The sequence below is a fragment of the Xiphophorus hellerii genome, chromosome 11, assembly GCF_003331165.1.
Source record: "Xiphophorus hellerii strain 12219 chromosome 11, Xiphophorus_hellerii-4.1, whole genome shotgun sequence".
NCBI lineage: Eukaryota > Metazoa > Chordata > Actinopteri > Cyprinodontiformes > Poeciliidae > Xiphophorus > Xiphophorus hellerii.
This window is the reverse complement of record NC_045682.1, coordinates 12430520-12456944: the sequence shown is the minus strand read 5'-3', so window position 1 is coordinate 12456944 and position 26425 is coordinate 12430520. Positions and strand designations below refer to the sequence as shown.

The 26425-nt window shown below is 40.2% G+C and overlaps 1 protein-coding gene across 5 annotated transcripts in view; it reads right to left on the bottom strand.

The window, feature by feature from the left end:
* ltbp3 (latent transforming growth factor beta binding protein 3) overlaps positions 1 to 25389 on the bottom strand; it is a 52212-nt gene extending 26823 nt beyond the window's left edge. For 4 of the 5 annotated variants that reach the window (XM_032576897.1, XM_032576898.1, XM_032576899.1 and 1 more), the window contains exon 1: positions 24718 to 25389. In XM_032576897.1, the coding sequence (XP_032432788.1) occupies positions 24718 to 24958 (241 nt within the window). In that variant the 5' untranslated portion in view covers positions 24959 to 25389. The remainder of the gene's footprint in view (positions 1 to 24717) is intronic. The other variant, XM_032576895.1, reaches the window with a different exon arrangement.
* Between the last annotated feature and the right edge of the window lie 1036 nt (positions 25390 to 26425).

The window sequence follows — 26425 nt, the reverse complement described above, 5'->3', positions numbered from 1 at the left end:
GGCATCATGTTTCATACTGAGGCTTACAATCTGCTGTGCGAACGGGAATGGGGGTCCCATGAATGAGCGCTTTGATGCACGACCAGTGGAAAAGAAACCACACCACTGATAACAGAAATAATAGACTTCAGGTAACGCTATGCTGCAATAATAAGTGTAATAACTGCACTGCAAGCTGTCAGTCAGCTGTGTATGAGGGCTTGACGATGGATTTGGTTTCTTTGAGGTCTTTCCAGTACAAGCAGCCATGGCATGGCTTCAAGACGATCACACTCCATTACTCTTGTTAAATCTATTCTGAGTCAAACATTTTCAACCAGCTACAAGAGTAAGAATGTCTTATTTTTGTAAAAAGTTATTATTCAATCAGATTCTCATACAGTCCAATATGCTATCTAGATATATCTTCTATAACAACCAGGGATATTCATTTAGTTTGAAAAAAAATTACAAATGTTTAAAGCAGCAATATAGAGTTACAACTTAACGAGCAGAAATCTTCTCGTCACTTGTTTCTTTGTTTTTCTTATTTATATGAACAAAGTACATACCGACTAAGAACAGCATGGGAGAAAAAGAAGAAAAACAACAAAAAAGTAATAAAACAAGCATCCATACGAGTATAAACATGTGTATTATTAAGAACATGGGAGAGAGAAAAACAAAACAGGACATACATAAATAAGCGCAAAAAAGCACCAGTAGATCTTCCCGTATAAACTTTTATATCTAAATCTTTTTTTCCCATAAGCTAATAAAAATATATTACTTAAAACAAATAGGAAATTTTATTTATTAATTTCATTGCTTCCAGTGTTTTGTAAGTGCTTTCAACAGACAAAGATATATTTATTTTAAAGGATAAAAGAGTTGGAACTCCTAAAAACTCAAATAATTCTTAAAATCAAGTACATAGATTAAAAAATTCATATCAAATTGTTTCATTGTGCCATTTTTTATTATATCATTTCCATTTACATATAGATTATTTTAAAAAAAAGTAAAGCTAAAGCTATCCATGCTTATTATCTTCTGTTTATATGAGATCAGGTTGTCGGGGTAACCAGTTTCCCGCAGGCACTTCCTGGTCAGAAATGACTTGGAATCTCACCGCAGCTAATTCCCAGGAGCAGCATCGTAACTCTTCAGAACTGCCTTAATTATCCATGCCTTATATTCAACAAGATGTTGCAAACATTCCTCTGAATTGTTGATTCAAAACGTGATAGCATTCAGCAGATGCTGCAGATTCTCTGCAAATTTGCCATTTCACCATATCACAAACGTTCTCCACTGGACTGAGATCTGGGGACGACACAGGTCGTTGGGTTATAGTTTCACGAAGCCAGATTGAGACTACTTGAGATGCATTATCCTACTGGGAGTAGTGGTTAAGTGGTTTATTCTTTGCCAAAAATATATCCTACACACTATTACCACCACTAGACTAAACTATGATAGGAAGGAAGGATGGATCCATGTCCAAAGACTGTTATTTCAGAAAGATGCCATTTTGTTTCCATCTCCAATTTAAGCTTAAATAACAGGTGACCCTACCGCTGCACCTGATGCCTCTATTTTCACATTCTTTGCTTTCTATAAAGTGTTTTTTTATTATGTCTGCTTGTATCCAGAGCTACACAAGGATGCAGTAACTTGCACACATACAGTAAATTCTCACTTCACTTCTGCCCTTGTTATCTGAGCCCGAGTCACCCCGACTGCGCACAGGCTAATGTTTTTGGCAGATCGTGCATGTTAGTGGGCGTGCTTGTCTGCGTGTGCTATTAAGTGGAGGGTGTTTCGTCTCCTGAAGAGCCGCTGCGGTTAGCTGACTGCAACCACACTGTACAGTGCGAAAGAGCAGAAAGCCTTAAAGCTGAGATCTGAAGGTTTTCACTGTGAAAATAAAATCATCACCCTGGAGTTCATTAGTAAAATTTACAATCCCTGAGTCACTTGTGGACTTTCCTCCCTTATATTTTCTGGGATTTCTGTTTTTGTGCCACACCTTTGCATTTGAAGATCTAACACATTCCTGAGTCTAGAGGTGGTATGTTATTAAAGAAAAAAACAAAAATCAAACATGCTTAAGAGTTATGAAGTGGTCTACATGAATGTGAGGCATGAACATGGCCGCCTGGCTGGCTGACAGGGGCAGGAGGGGGGACTTGTGATTGTAAAGCCATTGAATTATAATGAGCAATATTTTCCACGTGTATTAGTCGTAGAAAAAGGGAGTATTTTGGTAACAATTCCATCTTTAGTTATGTTCTGTCTGCTCCAAAGAGACGTGCAAACAATCCTAAATAATTTACTTCTTACACTTCAATGTGCCTAAAAGCTGCAGTGTTTAACATTTTTTGTCCCCCAACACATTTGTGTTTTTCATGTCAATAGTGCAGAACATATTGTATTTTATATTTAGAAAAGGTACAATGCCGAGAGCTATTACACTGTATATAAATTGCTCTTTTACAGAATATGACTTCAATTAAAACTTAAAAGGAGCCAAAGTTGACCACATCCTTGGCTGTAAGGTCTGATTTAATGTATAGTTCCAGCTCGTAGGTATGCTCCAAGACTCAGGAAGTGTGTAACTTTCCCAGAGAGGAGTTATTCAGAAAGTAGAGTGAAGCAAACTGGCTAAAAAAATGACAGAAAGAAAGGGAGTCTGTTTGTCTTCAAGCTTTATCAGCACCACTTCTCCTGACGTAATCAGAGCTGTTCCTTAAAATGCCAGATTTGCCCACAAGCGATGAAGGATGGAGAGAATACAGATCTGTCTATTTAGGGGTAAAAATGATGGCGTAAAGAAAGATTAAGTATTTAGGAGGAATGCAAAACGAAAAGTGAAATGTTGTTTCAAGTGGGATAATTGTGATTTTCCTGTGAGAAAAAATGTACTTGGCATTCCTTAGCTGTTAAGTAAGCAAAACTGATGTATGTGGCAGGGCACACATACACCAACACAAAGTCTTACCAAAGCATTGTGTGCAGAAAGAAAAAAAAATTATAAATAAAAACCTGCTTTTGTATTTAGCTCCCTTTATTTTGATGTCCCTTAAATAAAATCCAGTGCAGCGAAATGCCTTCAGAGGTCATCTATTTTGTAAACAGAGTCCACATGTGTGCAGTTTAATCTCAGTATAAATCCAGATGTTCTGGGAAGGTTTGTTAGAAAACATCGGTGAATAAACAACAACATAAAAACTAAGGAACACAGCAGGCAGGTCGGAGAAAAAACTCCTGAGATGTTTAAAGTAGAATTAGGTTATTAAAAAAAACAATGAAAATATCACTGACTGAGCAAGGAGAAGGACTCATTTCACAAGGGTGGTCTAAATAAGATAAACTTCCAATAAAATATATTTAAGAATTTGACTGTAACAAGAAGGCCTATGAAAACACGATAGAGTGAAATTGAGAAGTAAAGTGCAGAAACTGCTGCTAAAAATGAAACAGAATGACGTGCGTGCGTTTGATGGCAAAAAAATAAACGACTGGGCCCAAAACCCTGAGGTTGCCCTTTGATTCCCCTGTGAAAACACCTACCCACGCTCCAGTCTGTCTGGAGATGATGCATCGCAGCCCCCACTCCACTCCCTCGTCATATTGTCCTCTTACCCACAGCCGCACCCTCACAGCACAAAAACAACAAATTATAGCTCTACAAACCGCAGCTTGCTGAGTCTGAAACGGCTGCACACAATCTCCAACCGGACCAATGATACAGCCCCTGATCTGGCTCCCGCTTTAGCACAGTCTTCTGGCAGGACTACAAATAGCAAGTCTTTAAGATTCAGACACCAAGATGTGATGTCTTCAATCAGCTTACTTCCACTGTGACTAAATCCGTCCATTCAGAACGGACTGCTTCTTCGTCTGCGTTTCGTCATTTCCAAGATTTATCCAGGAGCTGCTTTTCCACTGCCGCAATATTCCAGTTGTAATATGGCAACTGTGAGGCTTGTTATGACCCGGTCTCTTCAGCTTCAAGCAGACGAAAGGATACAAGTGGTAAAAGTTTTCCTTGCATTAAGTTTTCCGACTACTGTGACATTCCACAAAACATCTACTTCTAATTAAATTCCTCATTAATCCGTCAAGCTGGTTTCAGTACTGTAGGAAACCTGAGAAGTTTCTTTTGAAACAAACTAAAAAAGATATTTTCAACCAATTTTTAAAAGTTAAAATCAAAGCTGGATACATTTATCAAAAGCCGACATTAAAATTAGTTGCTTAAATTAAAGTGTATCGTTTTATTTTTTCGTCATGATGCACCTAGCTTGGAGCTAGAAAGAAACACAATGAGACACTTTTTGGTCAAGTCTGTGGAAAGAATAACAGAAAATGTGAGTTGGAGTGAATGCAGCCAGCATCATAAGAAGCACAGATAACCAGTAAGGAAAATATGGGAGAAGATGAAGGAGAAAGATCAGAAGAAAGTTGAAGACCGGGCCAAGAACAATGTTTTCAGGAACATTTTTAGCTGAAGCCACAATCACTTTGACATCATGTTGAGGGGAGGGAAAAAATAAAGACAAGTTCTTTGTTTAAAGGCTATGAATAAAACATAGGTGAGGTCTTAGCATTTGTAGCACCAAAATGAAACCTCATACACACTCATTGCCATTTTTGATAAAGCTGTTACCTAAACATTATTTTAAAATAATAAAAAAAAAACATTTGAGTAGCATCACTTTAAATATCAACTTTCACAAGTCCTACCATTAATTTAAGTACATTTACTTTGCATGGGGGAGGATGCCGGTCAAATGTGTTGTGAGGGTCTGCTGGGAACGTCTGGCGGAATCCCTTGTGAGACGGAGCTTTAACTCCCATCTCCGGCAAAACTTCGACACGGAGGTGGGGGACATTGAGTCTGAGTGGACCATGTTCCGTGCCTCCATTGTCGAGGCGGCTTATCGGAACTGTGGCCGGAAGGTTGTCAGTGCCTGTTGCAGTGGCAACCCTCGAACCCGTTGGTGGACACCTTCGGGAGGGATGCTGTCAGGCTGAGGAAGGAGTCCTATCGGGCCTTTTTGGCCTGTGGGACTCCGGAAGCAGCTGATGGGTACCAGCGGGCAAAGCGGCATGCGGCTCAGGTGGTTACTGAGGCAAAAACTCGGGCGTGGGAGAAGTTTGGAGAGGCCATGGAGAAAGACTTCCGCACGGCTTCGAGGCGATTCTGGTCCACCATCCGGCATCTCAGGAGGGGGAAGCAGTACGGCGCCAACACTGTCTATTGTGGGGATGGTGTGCTGCTGACCTCAACTTGGGACGTTGTGGGCCGGTGGGCAGAATACTTCGAAGACCTTCTCAATCCCACCAATATGCCTTCCATTGAGGAAGCTGAGCCTGGGGACTCTGGGTTGGGCTCTCAAATCTCTGGGGAGGAGGTCGCCGAGGTGGTTAAAAAGCTCCTCGGAGGCAGGTTGCGATTTGCCCGGTGTTCCTTAAGGCTCTGGATGTTGTAGGATTTGTGTTGGCTGACGCCACTCTGCAATATTGCATGGACATTGGGGGCAGTTCCCCTGGATTGGCAGACTGGGGTTGTGGTCCCCCTGTTCAAAAAGGGGGACTGAAGGGTGTGCTCCAATTATAGAGGGGTCACACTTTTAAACCTAGCTGGCAAGGTCTATTCGGGGGTCCTGGAGAGGAGGGTCCGTCGGATAGTCGAACCTCGGATTCAGGAAGAGCAGTGTGGTTTTCGTCCTGGTCGTGGAACACTGGACCAGCTCTACACCCTCAGCAGGTTCCTGGAAGGTGTATGGGAGTTCGCCCAACCAGTCTACATGTTGGGTGGACTTGTGTCCGGTGTTTTGTGGACTTGGAGAAGGCGTTCAACTTTGTCCCTCGGGGAGCTCTGTGGGGGATTCTCCGGGAGTATGGGGTACCAGGCCCTTTGATACGGGCTGTCAGGTCCCTGTTTGACCGGTGTCAGAGTCTGGTCCTGGGGGGTGTCCTGCCCCAAGTGGAGAAGTTCAAGTATCTCGGAATCTTGATCATGAATGAGGGAAGAAGGGAGATCGACAGGCGGATTGGTGCAGCGTCTGCCGTGAAGTGGGCGCTGTACCAATCCGTCGTGGTGAAGAGAGAGCTGAGTCAAAAAGTGAAGCTCTCGATTTACATGTCGATCTACGTTCCCACCGTCATCTATGGTCATGAGCTTTGGGTCATGACCAAAAGAACGAGATCGCGGACACAAGCGGCCGAAATGGGTTTTCTCCATAGGGTGTCTGGGCTCTCCCTTAGAGATAGGGTGAGAAGCTCAGTAATCCGGGAGGGAATCAGAGTAGACCTGCTGCTCCTTCACGTCAAGAGGAGCCAGTTGAGGTGGCTGGGGCATCTGGTCAGGATGCCTCCTGGACGCCTCCCTGGTGTGGTTTTCCGGGCATGTCCCACTAGGAGGAGGCCCCGGGGAAGACCCAGGACACGCTGGAGAGACTATGTCTCTCGGCTGGCCTGGGAACGTCTTGGGATTCCCCTGGAGGAGCTGGAAGAAGTGGCTGGGGAGAGGAAAGTCTGGGCCTCCCTTTTTAAGCTGCTACCCCCACAACCCGACCCCGGATAAAGCGGAAGAGAATGAATGGATGAATGGATACTTTGTATGGAAGCTTTTTTCCCCTCTGTAATCACCAGTGCCACTCATATTGACACGTGTAACACATTTTTACCAAAACTGAAGTGGAAAATAAACCACGACTGGCCAAGGGTATAATTATGATGCAGCACTTTTTTTTTTAAACCACTGGCTACTAAGATAGATCCAGACCCATGTTTATGTTGCCCCAGAGAGCAAAGAAGAGCAGCAAGGAATAACATCTTGGGTCACCATTAGTTTTTCATCTTTAAGGTCTTTACTGGCTAGACTTGGATATATGTGGTGGTGGCCCTTACAAAAAAATCCCATGAAATTCACATGTGGTTCCCATGTTCCACATGTGATAAAGTATTTTGTTCATGTGATCCATGGTTTACTCAACATGGGATCACATGTGATCACATATTTCTCACATGTGCCTTAGTCTATGTGCCTCTGGCATAACTTAAATAAATGTAAAGTCATGCCAGAGGCATAAACTTCAACTTGAAGACAAAACAAAATATATTAACTTATATTTATATGTTAATAGAAATATTTGATAATAATGTAAAGTATATAGTTAACTAAAAAAATAACCAACTGGTGTGAAATAAAAGTTTAAAATGCTTTATAAAATAAAATAATACAAAATAAAGGGTCTAAGTCTGAAATAAAGGGTTTAAGTCTGAACTAAAGGGTTTAAGTCTGAACTAAAGTGGACTTGAAGAGTTTGATTTTTTTTCCCCAAACAAAAGGTAAGAAATGTTTTACTTGATTTGAATCTCGAGGTGTATCAAAAATGTTTACACCGAAATATAAATCTGGAAAGTAATGCGTACTGATAGTGATGTACTGGTGAACTTTTCCTTAGTACTAAAGTCATGCTAAGCTAACTAAACGTTAGCTGAATGCTGGCCGATTTTACAGTTTGAAGGCATCATCTTGAGTCCTACAGCTCCCAAAACAAATTAGTGTGGATTTGATGGTTCGATGCTTCACTACTTAAACTTTACCTCAGCTATTTTTTTTAATGGAGGGTACAACAGACGGCAGCTGTTTTTTCAGTCAAAATTAAAGTTGAGGACCTAATAAAACTGCCATTTCTCCACCCTCCCTCCAAGTCTGGAGTGCGTGCAGATATGTGAGCTCACTGCTGGATTATGATGACATTAATCCAGTTGAAAAATATAAATTGACCTGTTACTGGTTTTAACACTGCGTGATTTTTCTTTTAATTGCCAAGAGAATCATAGTTGTATCAACTGAAGTGTTTTTTAGCCTGACACAAGATAGTCACCAAACAACGTCACGTTATGCTGCTTTATTTAGCATATCAGAGCAGCCCATGTCATTCTGGTCAATTACATGCTAATGTAAAAGTAGGACTCTGCTGTGCGTGGGCGTGCTGGTGTGTGTGTACATAAAATGTAGTCAAGATCGTAGGAGCTTTGTTTTATTAATTTTTACATTTTGTTGGAGGCCAGTGGTCCAGTGAAGCTCAGATGAGGAATGAATGGGGCAACACATCAGAACAGCCAGAGACCTCACCACCTTCAGCACTGGAGAAGGAAATCTCCCCACCTGAGCATCAGCACCTACAGCACCTTTACCTGTGGTTACTGGCACATATAAGAAGACCCCTATACAAGCCACCAATGCCAACATGTGTGTGTGTTCTAACCATCCTTGAAGACATTAATGAGACTCAGTGGGTTCACAGTCGAATGCTACAGTCTCTCCTGAAACAACGTGAAGGACCAGGAGTTCGCTGAGGTTTTATTTTCCCTCTCTGGACTGGCACTGATGGTATTAAACCCGTTTCGACACATCTGGTTTCGACACGTTCATTGTCGGGTCCTAATTTGGGGCAAATCTGTATGGTGTCATGCTCAGATGCTAAAAGTCGTTTCTGATTCTCAACAGTTTCAAACAGAAGTAAATAAATTGTTGTTTTGTGTACATATATACTTGTCTTAGAAGTCTTGATTCATAGCTACAAGTTTACTTTAGTATGCAGTTATGTCTTAGAAAATGATATGAAATTGACATGTGACCTCATATTCATCGTAAAAAGTGAATAATATGAAGAAATTGGACATTTTCATGGTAAAAAAAAGGTGGTCCCATTATTTTATAATTGTATATATGTATATGTATATCACATATTTCCACATGTGGAAATGTGTGAATTACATGTGTATCACATGTGAATTACATGTGTAACACATATTCCCATATGTGGAAATGTGTGTTACACATGTGATCACATGGGAATCGCATATAATTTTACCACGAAATGTTCCAAAATCACACATACACATGTGCTTTCACATGTGATACACATCTTTCACATGTAAAAAGTTGTGTGAACCACATGTGTGGTTTTCATGTGGTCACATGTGACCACACTTTCACATGGGATTTTTTTTCTAAGGGGGAGCATCAAACATCTTTCTGTACCACTGTTTGAAGAAAGTGTTTCCTACAAACAGGCAGCAGGTTTGAGAGTTGATTCCAACCAGCTCATCGTTAATATCAGCCCAGACCAGAACCACCTTGTTGGTGTCTGACTCCAAGTGGAGCTCTGAGCCCATTACTGACCCAGCCACAGGTCCATCCGTCTGGCCAAGTCAAGAGTCACTCTCACTTCATCCAGAAAACCTTTAACAAATCTGTCTTCAGATATTTCTTGGTCCAATCTTACCTTACATTGGCCATGTCTCTGAGCTCTGAGCATCTTCTAGCTACTCCAAGTAGGCTTCAACTAAATGACAGAACTGGGAGGTAATGGATTCCTGATTGCTTCAAGCTTCATTTGAATAGTTTTTCTAAGCATGTTAAGAAAACGTTTGATGGTTCTGTGATCACGCCACAATATCTTATCAATTTCAAAAGGGCTGCATCCCTCTGAGAGACTTTTGGTAATTTGCATGATATTTCAGAGTCAGTTAAAGCTTTTTTTATGCTTTTGATATGCAGATCAGAGGTAACTAAGGGTTAAGTACATTGCCCCTGGGAAAAATAAGTTGTGGATATAATAAGTAAGATAGATACAACAGTTTGACCCCTGGCCTTTATAGGACCTCCGTGTTTTATTGTTTGTAGATGTTTCTTATAGGTTTGAATTCTGTAACTCTAAACAATCTGAGAAGAGTGAAATAAGGAGATTACCAACTTCCTTTAGCGCAAATGCTGTTACCCAACCAGGACTTTTTTTCCATTAGCACATATCCCACAGCATAGAGGAATGGATTTTAAAAAAAAGGGAAAAGACGGAAGCGTTTTAAGCAGGCGAGCATTGAGGCTTGACCTTAATCCCTCTAAAATGACCTTTGGACAGAGCTCAATTCTTTGTTCACGTCAAGAAATTCTGCAGTCTTAAGACTATTCAAACTCAAGGACAGAAACCACAACGAGTTAAGGACAAAAAAAGCCGTGGTTGTTGTCAAAAACTTTGTGACCAGCTATAAACAAAGGGTGGAAAGAAACAGCCATTAAAGCCCTGTTTATGTAAGAATTTAGGCTCACATGCCGATGTATTTTCAGGCAACACCGCAACCAGACTGCTTTCTGGACTGACATCATGAAAAAAATCAAGAATTCAGCTAAGACATTAGGAAGAAAACTGTGTGCATCCATAAGTTTTGCTCAACCTGTAGCTATAATTTCCAGGTGCCTAAAGGTGCAACATAATTCTGTTCTAACAATTATAACAAGTAGCCCTGACAAGTAGGGCTGTTATTAACAATTATTTTAGTAATGGAGTATTCTATCAATTATTCTAACAATTAATTGACTAATTGAATAAAAACTTTATGAAATAAAATATTGGTAAATTCTACTATACCCACAATATTGATATCGGCCCAAATTTTCATATTTGCGCATCCCTAACAGTGACTTTTCTGTAGTTTAGAAAATTAACCTGTAACAATAATAGCTCACTTTCTAAGTTAACTTGAAGAAAAGTTATACAAAATTCTGAAATTATATTTTATTTAAGAATAGTAAGGACACTTTTTAAAATGGAAGTGAGAGAGTTGAGCAACATAAATAATCACCCGGCCACAACACAGTGTGCTAAATAATAAAGCATAATTTAATGAAGCTTTGAGGCAGGTAATTTACCTTGAGAAGTTTTAATAATCATCTGAGGAATCGTTACAGCTCTATGTGCAAGTAAAGTCATCAACGCAATCTGCAGCCATCGTACTGTTCAGGAACAATGAAAATGCTTTTTTGGTGTCAAGCATACAAAAGACCTTGTGAACATACTCACTGGAGTTGGTAATAATGTTATTATTCACGATAAAATTAATCTAATACCAACTTGGGCTAAAATGCTACTCAGCCAGGAAGAAGCCATTATGCTGAAAGCAGCCCCCCACCCCTCCAAAAGCATTCAGGAACAAATATACTTATTTTTGGAGTCTTATCATGTGGTCTGATGAAACTAAAACAGAACTGTTTGCTATAATGTTCATCAGTACTTCTGGAGGGAAACATGGAAGCTTGCAAGTTAAGAACACAACCAAAGAGGTTCCAAAGTGGCTTAGAGACAACAAAATCAAGGTTTTAGTGGCCCTCAGAAAGCCCTAATCCCAACCAGATCTTCCAGCAAATCTTGCGAGCAGAGCTGAAAATGTCTGTGTGAACACAGTGGCTTACAATTCTGACCAACACCAGTTCTGACAGGAGGAATGGGCCACAGTCCCAGAAAACTCTCGTGAGAACTTTGTTGGAGAAAACCAAACCTGGTTGACCCACGCTATATAGCGTAAAAGAGATTTCTACCAACTTCACGGGAAATCTTTGTAAAATGTTGAATTTAAGAAAACTAAAAACTAAATCTAAGAATGCAAACGGCAATAATTGTGCTAATCCAAAAACAGGAAACATTCAAACTGATTTAAAGTCCGACAGGGAGGAAAAAAATATGCAGAGCACAAAAACATCTGGTCTCCATTGTATTTCTGAAGAAAATACAAAAAAAAAATCCTGATAAAACTCCAAGAACTGTGAGAGGCACTGTGTTTGAAAGTGGTGAGGTTCAACTATCGGTCAGTGAGAAACCGTAATAATAACCTACGACGGCTAAAAGCTGCTCTAAGCTTCTATAACAGATGTTAGCTCTCAGTGGGTCCAACACTGTGAGGTTTCTAGTCTTCATAAAAATGTACCTAAATAAATAAATACCCCAGTAGTTGCCCTACTTCCATGACCTGGTGTGGCTAAAAATGACTGGCTCCCACAGAGGGGGAACACGTTCCTGCTGCAGAAGGAGAACAGGAGAAAGGTTCACTCTCTCATGACGTGCTTCCCTCAACCATCAACTGCAAGGCAGGAAACCGCCATCCAAAATACGCCTACCATCAATGGGCACAGTGAGACCACATCCCACACCAACTGAGGAGCAACATGTGAAGTGTGTTCGACTCCTAAGACCGAGCCAGCCGTCACAGTAAATGACATAATCACTCCCTTTAGCAAACACAAACCAGCGTACACCTTCTCCCCCCGCCCACCGCCAGAAACTCTGAGAGGTCGCTGCTTTCCAAACATCAGAGATGAAACTCTGCTATTAGGGTTGAATCGAATAGCAGATTCGATTCAACCCTAATATATATATATATATATATATTATATATATATATAATATATATATATATATAATATATATATTATATATATATTATATATAATATATATAATAATATTATATTATTATATATATTATATAATAATATAATATTATTTAATATTATATAATTAAATAATATTACTATTATTTAATTATTGAAATAATCATAAACTAATTTAGTAATTGGTTAATCGTTTACTGGATTATGAAGACAATAAAAAAAAAACATATTCAGAGAAGTAATTAAGCTCAAACTGTACATAGCGCCGTCTTCTTTGCTACATATTAGGGTTGAAATTAAGCCCAGACTGTGCATAGCACTGCCATCTTCGGTAGATATTAGGGCAGACTCGATAATTGTGAGTAATCGCAATTAAATCACTATTAATTGAAATAACGTCAACTATTTTAGTAATCGATTAATTATTAACTGAAGTATAAAGAAAAAAATATATGCATATTCAGAGAAGTAATTAAGCCCAAACTGTATATAGCGCTGACATCTTCACTGAAACAATTAATCTGATTAATTGTCATTAACCGATTATTGAAATGATCGTCTACTAATTCAGTAATCGATTAATCATTAACTGGAGTATAAAGACTAAAAATAACATATTCAGAGCAGTAACTAAGCCCAAATTGTGCAAAAATAAATATACATTTAGCATTTAAGACTAAAACTCCTTTGTCTGTAGAAATGTTTTAGCCAAAACTCCTCAAGTGGCAGAGTTTTAGCTTCACCCAGGTCAGATTTACTGAAGGAATGTTACGTTATTACATTTCAGGCAATGAAATGTCTATTTTCTTATTTTCAAAAAGGAACTGAATTTTATCTTTTATAAAAATCTGTAGAATGGGCCATTTTAATCCAATTAATCAAGTGTCAGAATAATTGCTAGATTAATCAATTACTAAAATAATAGTTAGTTGCATCCCTGCTATGCATCGGTCCTCACATTCAGCGTGAAACAGGAGCAGACAGAAAACCCTGCTAGACCCCTGGAGTTGGAAGAGTTGCATTTATCCACATCTACACCTAAATATGCTCTGCATGATGTGTTTTATATGTCATGGAAAAATGCTACATCTCCTTAAACAGCTCCCAAATGGGCACAAATCCAATATTGCCTGCTTTTTTCCGCTCTTTCCTGGCAGAGCGGTAAGAGGGGGGAGAAGCAGACAGAAACTTGGAACATGTGCACATGATGTCATATAATGACTATCTAACAGCCCTGGCTATAGGGAGTGGAGAGGAGGCAGGTGGAGGAGTGCTGACAGAGCTCTGCCGAGATTAGGTCAGGTACCTGCCCCTGGAGGAGCCTGCGGGAGGTAACCTCAGGAGGCCGATCCGTCTCTACTGCCCAGGTCGGCTCCATGTTCTTCTGTTTACTCTGGCTAATCGCTACAGCTACAGGGCCCTGCATTCCTCTCAGTGGCTTTAAATAAATGCTGCGAGGCCCCCCCACTCCTCCCTGCTACGCAAATGGGAGGAGAGTGTTAAAGATGGCAAAGAAGGTTGTTTGTTTGAGTAGGGCTCAGCGTGCTGCTCTTAACACTGTTCTCCTGTGACGATGGAGAAAAAAAAAGAGCCTCTAATTGCTGCTTTGTTTTCCAGATGTAATTTATGGTGATGGGTGTTTTTTTTTATTTTTTTTAAAGGTCACGCTGCAAAACTGTTGACTTGCAGAAGTTTGATTTTATGGAAAATTCTGACTGAGATTCCACTGATTTGAAAAGTACTCAAACTCTTGAACAGTTTCACATTTTGTCTGATTGTAGCAAAAAAAAATTTTGGATGTACTTGGATGTAGTAGATAATTGTGAGGTGAAAGGAAGGTGATACAAATGAAAATCTGAAAAGTGTGGCATGCATTTATATCAGCGTTTTCCCTACCAGCTGCCAACGAGACCACCTACCTCCACCCCCCAAGAAGACCACATGTAATCATTATAGAGGCTCACAGTTAGTCATTAATTTTATTAGCCTAAATAACACCAGATCACATTGTGAGCTATTTCTGTTTCAACGTGGGTGCTCCTCTACTTTCAGCTCTCTCTCAAGATAGGCTTAGTGGTGCATTGAGTTCGCTCGGCTCAACGTTAACTTTTAAAAGCGAGACTATAACTCGGATTTTGCTCTCCTGCGAGTAGCAGCAGGAGGCACGCTCCTACTTTTAGTTATACAAATCACACTTCTTTATGTGACTGATGTCCTGCAGGAGTGTGCTATGTTACAAATGGCTGTTTTTCAAGAGCAGTATTTGTGGTGATATGATTGCCTGTCATTCAGCTAACTAAAAAACAATAATAAATAGTTCCCAACGTCACTTTTACTGTCATCACAATAGTACCATAAAATATTGTGATAAAACTTTTTCTATTTCACCCATCACTACTTTCTAATATGGCTGTCTTCCTCCCACTCCGCTATAGACCCTTTTCACATGACGTCACACAACTTCCGTTTTGGCTCGAAGCTGTGTATCCTTAGTTCCGGTGTACATAGTAAGTAATGATAAAGTTGTCTATTTCATATATATATATATATATATATAGAGAGAGAGAGAGAGAGAGAGAGAGAGGTATAAATCTGACAGCATATGTTGATCAGACAGATCACCGGAGCATGGAGTTTACACAGTCTCTAAAACATTTGCCTAAAATAAGATTTGAAGATATATCACGATTTGCAAACCAGTTCTCTCTGACAAAAAAATCTAAATTAGACAAAGGCTACAAATTCTTCACCGAACAATACCTGTTTGACTATGAAGGTAGGTATTTTTGTTTTGCGTAACCGTTAGCTTAGCATTAGTGAATTTTGTTAGCTAGCTAACTACGTGACATAACTGTTCCTTAACCAGAACTTTTTACTGTTTTTGAACTATAACGTTTTAGGCTCTAATCTTGATCAGATTATTAAATTATAGACTGGAGTTGCCACTCATCCCATAAAATAGGGATTTGTTTGTTATAAGCAGAGATGTCCGGTGCCGCCGCTGCTTTGTAATGCCTTTAATCGGACCACTTTTTCGGTAACGAATAATCTAACGAGTTCGTATTTCAAATCCAGTAATCAGATTAAAGTTATTTATCCAAATCATTGCACATTAATATTTTCTTGTGTATTTATTTTTATTCCTTCTTTGCGTCTTTGGGAGAGACTCTGTGACAGTTAGCAGTGACAGAAACATGAACAGTGCATGGAGATGCGCATTTTGTTGCTGGAAAAACAGAAATATCGTCAAGCCCAACTGTTATTTGTGGCTTTTGTCTTGTTTTTTTGTTTGTTATTTGAACAGCATGGCACACTACAATAGCAACGGTTTGATGATTGTGCCATGCTTGTTTGATAGATGGGTCGTTGCTGAGAAAGATGGAAAAATACAACAAAACAAAAAGAGAAATTATGAATCACATCAGAATATGTGAATGATGCATGTAAATCTTTTAAGTCAATATTTAAAATACTATTCTAAACAACGTTGTTGGAAGCTGCCCTTTATTTTCCATTAATACAGAAAATGAACCTCTAAACGTTACATCACTGACAGGCGGCGGTGTATATGTTTCCTAACTGTGGCTAAAGCTGCTGCTAGCTGGTTTACTCATGATCGGAAGCTGGTTCCTTTGAATACAGTTGGAGAATGGTAAATTGACAATGACTGATAACGGTTATCTAACACGTAAACACCGTTTTATAAAATACAGAGAGTGAACCTCTAACGTTACAGCGCTGACAGGCGGCCGTGTATATGTTTCCTAACTGTGGCTAAAGCTGCTGCTAGCTGGTTTACTCATGATCAGAGGCTGGTTCCTTTGAATACAGTTGGAGAATGGTAAATTGACAATGACTTATAACGGTTATCTAGCACGTAAACACTGTTTTATAAAACACAGAAAGTGAACCTCTAAACGTTACAGCGCTGACAGAGAGTATATTTTTCCTAAATGTGGCTAAAGCTGCTGCTAGGTGGTTTACTCTCCGATCGGAGGCTGTTTATTTTATACACAGATAGAGAATGGTGAATTTACAATGATTAGTAACAGCTATCTAACACTTAAATGCTGTTATTATTAAACTTACCTTTTATTATATCCTTAAGATTATGAGAATGCGGGAAGTTTTCAGCTTGGTTCCCAAGGCAAAATCACACCGGAAGTAAAGATACCCAGTTTTGAGTTATGGCGGCCATTGTCTGACGTCACTGTGAAAAGGGTCTATTGACCCTTACTACGTCACTTAGTTATTTGAAGCGGCATGATGGACGTCAGAAATTAGGATTGGGAGTTTTGAAATGAGCGACTGAAGTTGTTTTCTAAGTTGTTTTTGTCAGTTTATTCATGGCTTTTTCTTGTTTTGAGTCGAGCTAATTTGTCTTTGAATGTAACACACCCGGTTGAGGCACATAGGCGGCGGTGTTTACAGAAGCTTGAAATAACTAGCTTAGAAACCAGCTGACGTGTTGATCAAATTACCGACTTTGCCTGAATTCACCACATGATTTATGTCACTATGTCATAAACGGCATTTCCCCTTAAACCGGAGCAACATTAAAAACGTACAAAAGACGAGATGCTAACCAGTTTTATTCGTACGTGCTAGGCTACATGATGGCGGGACATTGTTTCCATGGTTACTGGTGGTTAGACGCGTACATAATGCAATATTTGATAACTTTCTAATCATACGTACTTATAAAGTATATGAACGTTAATCTTCTTACCTTGTAAAAAGTGTTAACTGCAAATCCGCGGTTACACCGAGGGCTGACAGTGATTGTGATTGACAGCTGCTATCCATCACCGCCGCATCTTTCCTTAAAAGTTATAAAATAAAATGACATGTTTGGTTTTCACCCCTGTCTGTTTGTGCAGCCGACCGCGCAGCACCTTGTGGCCATTCTGTACTGCTAAGTCAACTAGATAAAAGCGATATTAGGCTACCGCATGTGGGTTTTTTGACAGACTTTACAGGAGCTGTCAAAATAGCATACATGCAGTGAGTATGCTTGCGTGCGCATGCGCATTAAGAAGTCCGCGACATTTAGAGGAGCTGTCAGTTCAGCATACGCCACAAGATACGATAAAAATAAGTCAATAAATTGTTTCCAATGATAACTAGATAGATATACAGTACAGACCAAAAGTTTGGACACACTTTCTCATTGAATTCAATGAGAAAGTGTGTCCAAACTCTTGGTCTGTACTGCACATGCATTGTCGTGGTTTCAAAGTGTATCTAAAACGGGGTCTAGTTGTAGCTACAGTCAACTACAAAACACGCCCCGTATAAAACTGCCCCTTGATGATGGTCTGACTAGTTTACCGCTAAGTCGGGATGTCATACAGCTGTTAATAACAAAGTGTATGACGATTTAACTTCTACGTCATGATGTTATGTTGCTGATTAAATAAAAACATGTGGTAAAGACAGTGTGTACTTGTCTGACAGATGTCGCCGTCACCTCGCAGTGCTTCTCAATTCCAGTCCTCAGGCCCCCCTGCTCTGCATGTTTTAGATGTGCCTCTATACCAGAACAGCTGATTCAAATGATTGCATGACGTCTTCTGCAGCCACCAAGTGCTGCAGAAGCCTGTTAATCACCCAAAGATTCAATCCAGGTGTGTGGCAGAAGGGAAACACCTAAAACATGCAGGGCAGGGGGGCCTGAGGACCGGAATTGAGAAACACTATGCTAATCTGACAACACGGGCCGAGTTTGGAAGAGAGTGACGTCACGTGCAAAGGGTCGGGAAGCGCATGACTAATCGATGTCATGGCAACGAATTCTCCCACCTGAGCTGTGGATTTTGGCAGCTCCTCTCTGATTGAAACCCTCCTTGCCTGAGCTGTCAGTTCTAGGAAATGATTTACTGTAATTTTTTTAATAAAATGTAATTTTCAGTTGTAGCTGAAAGAAAAAAAAATGTAATGGCCATGATCCATTGTGACTTTATATGTGTGTGTGTGTGTGTGTGTGTGTGTGGTTCTGCTTTAATCCAGCTTGTAGAGTGGTGAAAGATTTATTGGAGCAGAAGACCTTAAATAACCCCATGTGTTACTTTCTCTACAAGCATAAATAGACAGGGAGAGGTGACAGAATGTGGCTCCATGAATATTAAAACTCAGCCTTGATGAGAGCTTCACGGTTTAGGCAAAGCACCCCACAAACACACCCACACACACACCCACCCCCACACACACACCACCAGCTAAGGTAAGAAGCTTTCTTGATCTTTAAGCTACAAATGAATGTGTGCGTGTGCGTTTGAGACGTTGAGAGCGTGGGAGACGTGTCAGCTTCGACTCAGAGTTCATTCCAACCTGTGGCAAAAATACGGACTGCTGTAGGTTTACGGTTGCCAGCTTCAGGCCGCCTTCTCAACAGTTTGGCATGAGGGAAAGAGGAGTATGTGGAGGAAGAGCAGAGGGCTCTGAAAGGTAAAATAAACTCGCCTCCCTGCACTGAGAGGAAGCAGACCATGCCCTATTTACTGTATTTAACTGACTGCTCTTCATTCTCCAGCTCCGACAGACCTCTGACCCGAGCCGAGGAGAAACCAAAACAAACCACAAGGCTACTACTGTCACTTCGCTCTAAATACAAAACCACATGGGAAAGCCCAGAAATAGCTGCCTGCCATGATGCCCGACCTAAAGGGATGACAAGCCCAGACCGGGGCACGATGAGAGCACGTCCTGTGTAACGCAGGGCCTCTGAGCCCGGAATAAGACGGGAATCCAGAGCAGCTCGGACATCCAGAACCCAGGGAAAAGGGGGGATGCTGCTGAGACGAACAGGAGGGGCGAGGGGCTTACAGGGTGGTTTGTTTGAGCCGACAGCTGCTGTCGGTGAAGCTGATGTACGAGATGCCTCTGTAAGATTGATGGCACGAAAAACAAATAACCAAGAGAAAAAAATATATTGGATTTGTTGAGGGAAAGCACTTTTTTTTTTCTAATTATGTGCACCGGTTTTATGTCTGTACATAGATCATTTCAGAAAGATAGCTTTGAAACAATCCAAAATTAGACCTGCACACGTAAAAACTTGGAACTAAAATATACTTTCTGTGCAGGGGAGGGTTCTAGTTTGCAGGGAACGATACTTGATCCTGCACATATTAATGATAAAAAATACAAAAAAATGACCTGCTGGTTCAATCCACAGCTCTACAAAAGAAACTATAATGTGAATGATGTCAAACAAACTGATATAAAACACTTATATTAATATTCTTTAAGTTTACATGCGGTTTAGTATATTTTTAATATTACCGGCTTGACTTTTAACGACTTGTAGCTTTTAACACGCTCCTGTTTTATGGACATTAATTGTCAAAATATGTAGCGAAAGGTAATATTTTTGTCACATTATTTAAAAGAGTATGTTTGGTGTCCAAGTTGCCATGGTGATAAAAAAACAAAAACGACAGATTGCCAAAACCCAGAAAATAAAGATAATATCTCTTCAAATTGTCTCATTGAACGAAGGTAAAAGTAGGAGTTCCCCTTCTCAAAACGCAGGGCATCGCCTGCCCAGGCATAAAGTAGGTAGGTAAGTAAAACTGTTTTTAAATGGCACCTTTCAAGACATAAAAATCCCTAAATGCTTCACAATAAAATAATACAATGCATAAAGATGAGAAATAAATGAAAGGCTCATATCAAAAGTCACAACTGCTAATGATACTGTAAAAATAAGAGTAAGTTATTCATTAGACTGTTTGTTGATTGTTTGGCTTTAAAATTGAAACTTGAAGTGAATTTTTTATTAACTGCACAGCTTATAACAGTACTAATGTAAATGTCACTGGAATTCAACCAGATGCCGCCTCTCTTTTTTCCCAGATGTTTTTGTGTCCATGTGACCGATTTGCTTCACATGTTACTTATTTGGTGAAGGGGTGCACTCTTCATCAGCTGATCCCACTATTCCCCTCTACTTTGTGGAATACCTAAGCTTTTTTTCCTTGCATTTTATTTATTTTTTCATTTATTTGTCTGCTTTCCGCTCAATAAAGTCTTGGAATCAAATCATGTTTAGTTTAGGAATAAATCCTAATTTGTCAGAAAAATTGCACATTTTATTACCTTGTGTGATCCTGTCAAAGTTTGCTGAGTTACAGCGCCTCGTGATTTTTTTTACAGACGAACACAGAGTGTTTTATGCAACATCTCACTCTAGAGACGATGTTTTTTTGTTTTTTTTAAATTGTCCAGAGAAAACCACGGACTTTGGACAATAACTCAGATCAGTCACATGCGGTATTTAGCCTAAAAAAAATCTCTAACATTCACAGGTTGAAGCTGTAAATCTGATCTTTTTCAAGCCTCTCTCAGTTTTTTTTTTTTTTAAATTCAGTGCATTCCTGATAGGAAGCTGTAACCTCTGCCAACACCGATATGTCCTGCAGCTGTTCAAACCACAACCTGAGTTTGCTGTCCTGTTGTTTTCAACCACATTCTTATGCTGGCATCTTCTACATTTTATACAAAGTGAAACTCCTGGTGCATAAAGGAGCACAGATAGGAAAACATGCATCTCAGACCGAATGCAGAAAACGCAGATCTGAACTGCACGAATATGGGAAAGTCTGCATTGCTGTAGCAATGGCCGTTTTGACACAGGAGGGAGAAATTTCCACCACATTCCAGCACCAAAGTCAAACCCTCCATCCATCCCTTCACCAAACCCAGCGGGGAACTTTTCAGATACTTTGACTGGGAAAATGTAGGGGACTGTATGATGGGACCGTGATCCAGAGGCGCTGTGAGGTATTCCAGGAATCCGATATGCCTCTTTTTGTTTATTGGACACAGAAGCTCCAGAACGTGATGCATCACATGGAAACTGGGCAGAAGAAGGAAAACCGTATCCTGAGCCAACTTTCTGACTCTGAACGGCATCAGAGAGGAAGAACGGCGTCATGGCGCTCCGAGCAGGAGTCAGCGGACTTCAATAGCGCCGCAGTCATAAAGTATATCATATTTATGCTGCTGTTGCCAGCACCCGTTTCTCTTCTCCCTAAAAATTCCAACACAAACCTGCATGGATTGAAAAAGCACAGGCGGAGTTAACACGAGCAGCTATTAAATCATGCTGCTGAAAGAGAAGCACACTTTTATCTGTTGAACTAGAGCTAGCAATGCAGCTTATTTGCGAAAATATCTTATTTTATTTCCTGACTGACTGCAGGGATTCTCTTCTTGATTGAAGATTCACGTTGAACGAGAGTTTGGGACGTTGAATGAAGTTCTTTGGGTGTGAGATCGATGTAGACTCCTAGGCACCACCAACTCTGATCTGATACACAAAATTAAAATAAAATAAAATAAAGGGCTCCATCTATGTCAACCAGAGATTGGAGTCAGGGGGAAGGAGAAAATATAGATCTGTAGAGAACATTATGTTCCATGTAATGAGCCTCACTAATTAAAGTGCAACGTGGGAATATTTTACAGCGTTTAAGTACAGGGTAAAGCCCACCACACCTCATCTTAGTCTCTCACTAAGTAAAAGAGATTGAGTCAAGTAACTTGAGTTGATTGGAGGAATTAGTTTAATCACATTAATGCATGTTTGTTTTTCAGGAGGATCGGCGCCCTTTGAAAAACCCAATACTTATTCCCGTTAATGCTTTTTTTGCTGTTATGTTTAAATGTTTTAGATCATCAAACAAATTTTCATAGGAGACAAACATGACCTGAGCGAACACAGAAATCCATTAGCTACAAATGCAAATGCATGCGAGACACTGTTGGCCAGCCTTGTTCTAATTTTACTCTCATGACTCGTGCAATAAAGTTGAGCTATTTGCAATTTTTTTACACGGTCTGACTTTGAAATGAAATTTGCTGGAACATTAATTTCTATGAAGACTGGCAACTCTTCTAAATGTTAAAGATTTTTTTTTCTCTGGAGAATCTAAATAGCTTGACAAAGACCTCATAACCCCTCCCATGTTGACACACAGCAACAATTAATTATTCAATGTCATTGCTGTTGTCTTTCCCTCTTGGTATTGTGCTAACAAAGCCCCGCAGCAGTCACACTTGCTGACAATCATTTAATCAAGCACTTTTCTCTTTTTATTTAATTTAATTTAACCTGTATTTGGGTAAAAACCCACTGAGATTAAAAACCTATTTTTCAAGGGAGTCGTATTGAAACATTTTTGCGTCACTTAATTTGATCAACAACATTATAAAACTTGTTTTGCATTTTCGTACACTCCTCAAAAGTATAGTTTCAATTAATATTGAAATGGTAAAGACATATCAGTTTTATTGTGCTCTAATTAATAAAATATCACAATTTAAAAAGGGAGTAATGTATTTTCCCTTTGATGGTATTTGGTACCTTTGCTTACTTCCAAATAGTTAATTTGCTTATTTTAGCATTTTCTGTTACAATTGTTAATTGTTTCCTGCATTTAAACCTCCCTGTGTTACATCTTAGTGCATAAAAAGTCATCTATAAATAAAACTGACTGATTTGTTGTGAGGACACGTTCAGGAAAATTTGGTATGGATATCGGAAGTCATGTAATTTAGTATATTGAATGCTCCCCTATGATTCTGCCTCTCTAATACAGGTCTAATAATTGACCATATTAATTCTTTGTTTATCAAGACCTTTTTGTCATAAACAATTATATAATTAGGAGATGGAAGGAAAATTGTCGAAGGCCTGAAATTAAAAAATAGCTGCCAAGATTTTTAAAAAAAGAAAGTATATCCTAGTATATATGCTAAATAATTTTATTGTTTTTGTTGTGACACCAATTGATTATGTTCTGTGTTTTGTTTTGAATGTATCCATTTGGATGTAAACCTTCTTGTTTGGTTATTTTATTTTCATTGCTGTCATTTGTTCCATTAAGCGGTTAATTATTTTGTAGAGCTAAACCCCCTTTTGCTTCTTGTCAGTCTGTAATGTTTGCTGTATAGACACTAATTGGTGAATAAAAAATAAAAATAAATTAAAGTCTGAAAAATGTGTGGTAAATTTGCATTCAGCACACCCGAGTCTATACATTTTAGAACCATCTACTATCAAACATGTAGCGTTTGATAGGAGAGACTGAAGTTTTCATCAAAGCAAAATATCTCAACTCCAGTCACAATGGATGGAGAACATCTCAACATGTTAGTTTATGTCTTGGGACAATTTTTTTATTTGAATGTTGGTTTGAGTGTTGGATTGACTGGACCAATCCAACACGTAAAAATTTTTTTGTTTTTCGCTCTGGCTGTATGTTTTAGTTTGTTGTCAGCCTGGATGGTTTTCCGTGTTTCTTGACGGTTTTCTTTCAGGGCAGTCCTGTATTTAGCTTCATGGATGTTTCTCGTCAACATTAACAAGCTCCCCTGATCCAGCAGAAGAAAAGTCTCCCATGTCTCGTAGCGGTCAAGCAGTGTTCAGAGTGAAGCTTGATTTTGGTTTCGTCTGTACGCAGAAAACTTCAAACTGAATTTTTTAATGTTTTTTTTTTCCAACAATGGTTTTCTTCTTGCCACTTCTCCAGAAAGACCAGATTTGTGGATCAGCTAATAGTTCTTCAGCTAACAGACTTTCCCACCTGAGATGCAGAACTCCGGTCTATTTCTGTGATTATTGCTCTTCTCACTCAGCCAGTCAGTTTACGTGAGTGAACTGACTGGCTGCATCAAGCCACACTCTCGGTTTTTAATAGAATGAATTGAACAGCACCCTGTGAGATCTCCAAAGCTTTGATATGACCCAGCTTAAAGCCACAACTTCATCTCTGATCTGTCTGGGGTGTTCCCCATTTTCCTCTGATTCCTTCACAGTTTACTGGATTTAGACACAGGTAGGCTTTAGTTATTTATTCGATTACCCCTAAAGGGAATTGGTTAAACTGAATATTGTTTAAATCGATCTGAATACAAGATAATAAAAAAAACCACCTCTTAAAAACGCAGATTTTTCCTTCTACTTTGAAATTCTGGCCTACGTTCTGGTGGTCTGTCCTGTAAAATCCTAATAAAATGCCGTGTGGTTTGTGGCTGTCAACTGACAAGACCTAAAAAAAATTTTTTTAAAACGTACATATACAATTTTGAAAACACTCCACTTTTCCCACTCACTGCTACAGAAATAAAAATGCATAAAGCTTACCCAAGAGTATCCAACTGATTACCTGGTTTAAAAGTTACAGGTCTGTATAAAATACATCTATGTTTTGTTAGGTTACAGTTCTGGGTGCAGCCTTGCCATAATCCCATTAAACTCGGATTGCCAGGGTAAATCATTCTGCCCAATTAGGCTATTTTATGGAGTTCCATGGCTGTAATTAGCATTTTCACTGTCCATGGTATTTTTATAAGGTCTGCCTGGAAGCCACCGCAGCCTTTAAAACTCGGAGGTCAGCCCATAGGCCTTTTCACGTCTCCCCTCCCTCCGGAGGAAATAATACGGCATTGTTCCACTCACTCACTCACTCACTCACTCACCAACCCTGAAGCCCTGTCCGATGAGCGTGTCGGCGCCCTGGCCGTTCTCTGCGATCAGCGTGGTGTTGTTGCCCTGCTCGCACCTATCCTGGCACTGGCCCTTCAGGCAGATCCGCTTGCAGATGAGTGGCGCGATGACCACCTTGAAGCGCTCCCGTGCCGAGGCGCGCTCCGAGCACCACACCAGCCTGTGGACGCTCAGCCAGATGACGAGCAGACGGGAGATCATCAGGCAGGGCATCCTGGCATCCTTCACTGCCCCGCGCAGAGACCCGAGGGCATGAAATCTGCTGGCTTCGGCTTCGGCTCCAGCTCAGAGGAATCCCGCTTTGTTATCCAGGGGGGGAACTTGGACGTCTCATGCGGTGGACTCAAAAAAAAAAAAAAAAAAACAGAAGAAGGAGAACAAGAAGAAGAAGAAGCGCGTCCTGGTTTCTGTTTTCTTCTTTAGGAACGAGAAAAAAAGTTACTCCCTTCGCGTATCCAGGTGGTCCGCCTGCAAAACTGCCACGTTTGCCATCCTCGGAAGTTTCCCGTTGGTCCAAAAAAAGTTTGCTGCGGCGTTTCCTCGGTCTTCCCTTCCGTCTTTTCGCCGTGCTGCGTTGGAGAGTTGGCGAGGACTGGTGCGTATGAGGGTTTGGGAGAGAAAGAAGGGAGGAGACGGAGGAGAGGTGAAAGCGAGGGAGCCAATCCTATCTGGAGAAAGCTCGCTGCAGGCAGGCCAGGCGCTTTCCTTGTTGGCTCTTCCTCCCAGGACCTCCTCCTCCTCCCTCGCAGACCCCCGCTCCGCAGATCACAGCTGCACATTTGTCTGTGTCACTCTGACTCACAAAAACTGTCGTCAGCCCCTGATTTATTACTTGATGCACCTTTCTGTCGAGGTTCATACATGTCTGGAAATCTAGGAGCGCGACAGCAGATCCCCAGCTGGGATCCAAGAAACATTGGAGGCTTTGCCCATCACAGAAACACAGGACATGTTGTACCAGCTCTCTACCGGATTTTAAATACATTAAAATGAATCTGAAGTTGTGAACTGTCATTTAGTTGCTGGGCTAAATGATCAGACCCTCATATGCTCTGGGATGACTGGACTTCAGATTTCCTAATCAACAAAGATGCTGTGAATTTAAAAGATGTCCAGAAAGTCTGAGTGTTTGAAAGAGGAAAAATAAAAAGAAAGGACAAATAAAGTTACATCCATGACATTTAAGAATATGGCATATGGCATATCCATACCTGGAAGCTGTAAATATGTGCTTAAATTCAAAATGAGAATCCGACTTCACAAAATGAATCATGCTGAAGAAGAATGGAAACTCGAGATTTACATCATACCTTGCGCTCATTTCAGGATTTTTCTTGCCTATTCGTCACTGGCACCACTGGAACTTCTCCATTTCCTCCTAAAGTCTATTGAAGACATGCGGCCGCTCATATTTGCAGCTTTATATGCTGACAGGAGCTTCAGTGTAGTACAGAGACAGATTATTGATGAGTAGTTGGATGGGATCGCCCTTTTTTATTGGACAGTCATGATCAGGATTGTTCGACTTGTGCTGCCTAGAGTTCATTGGGAGCTGAGAGTTTTTTAAAGCCAGATAAGTGCGTTAGATCAGATCGTGGTGTGGCACCAACTCATGCTTGACAATCCAGTAGCTCTGGGAGATTGAGCTTTCAGTTTCTCCAGTTGGTGTCAGGTGATTTC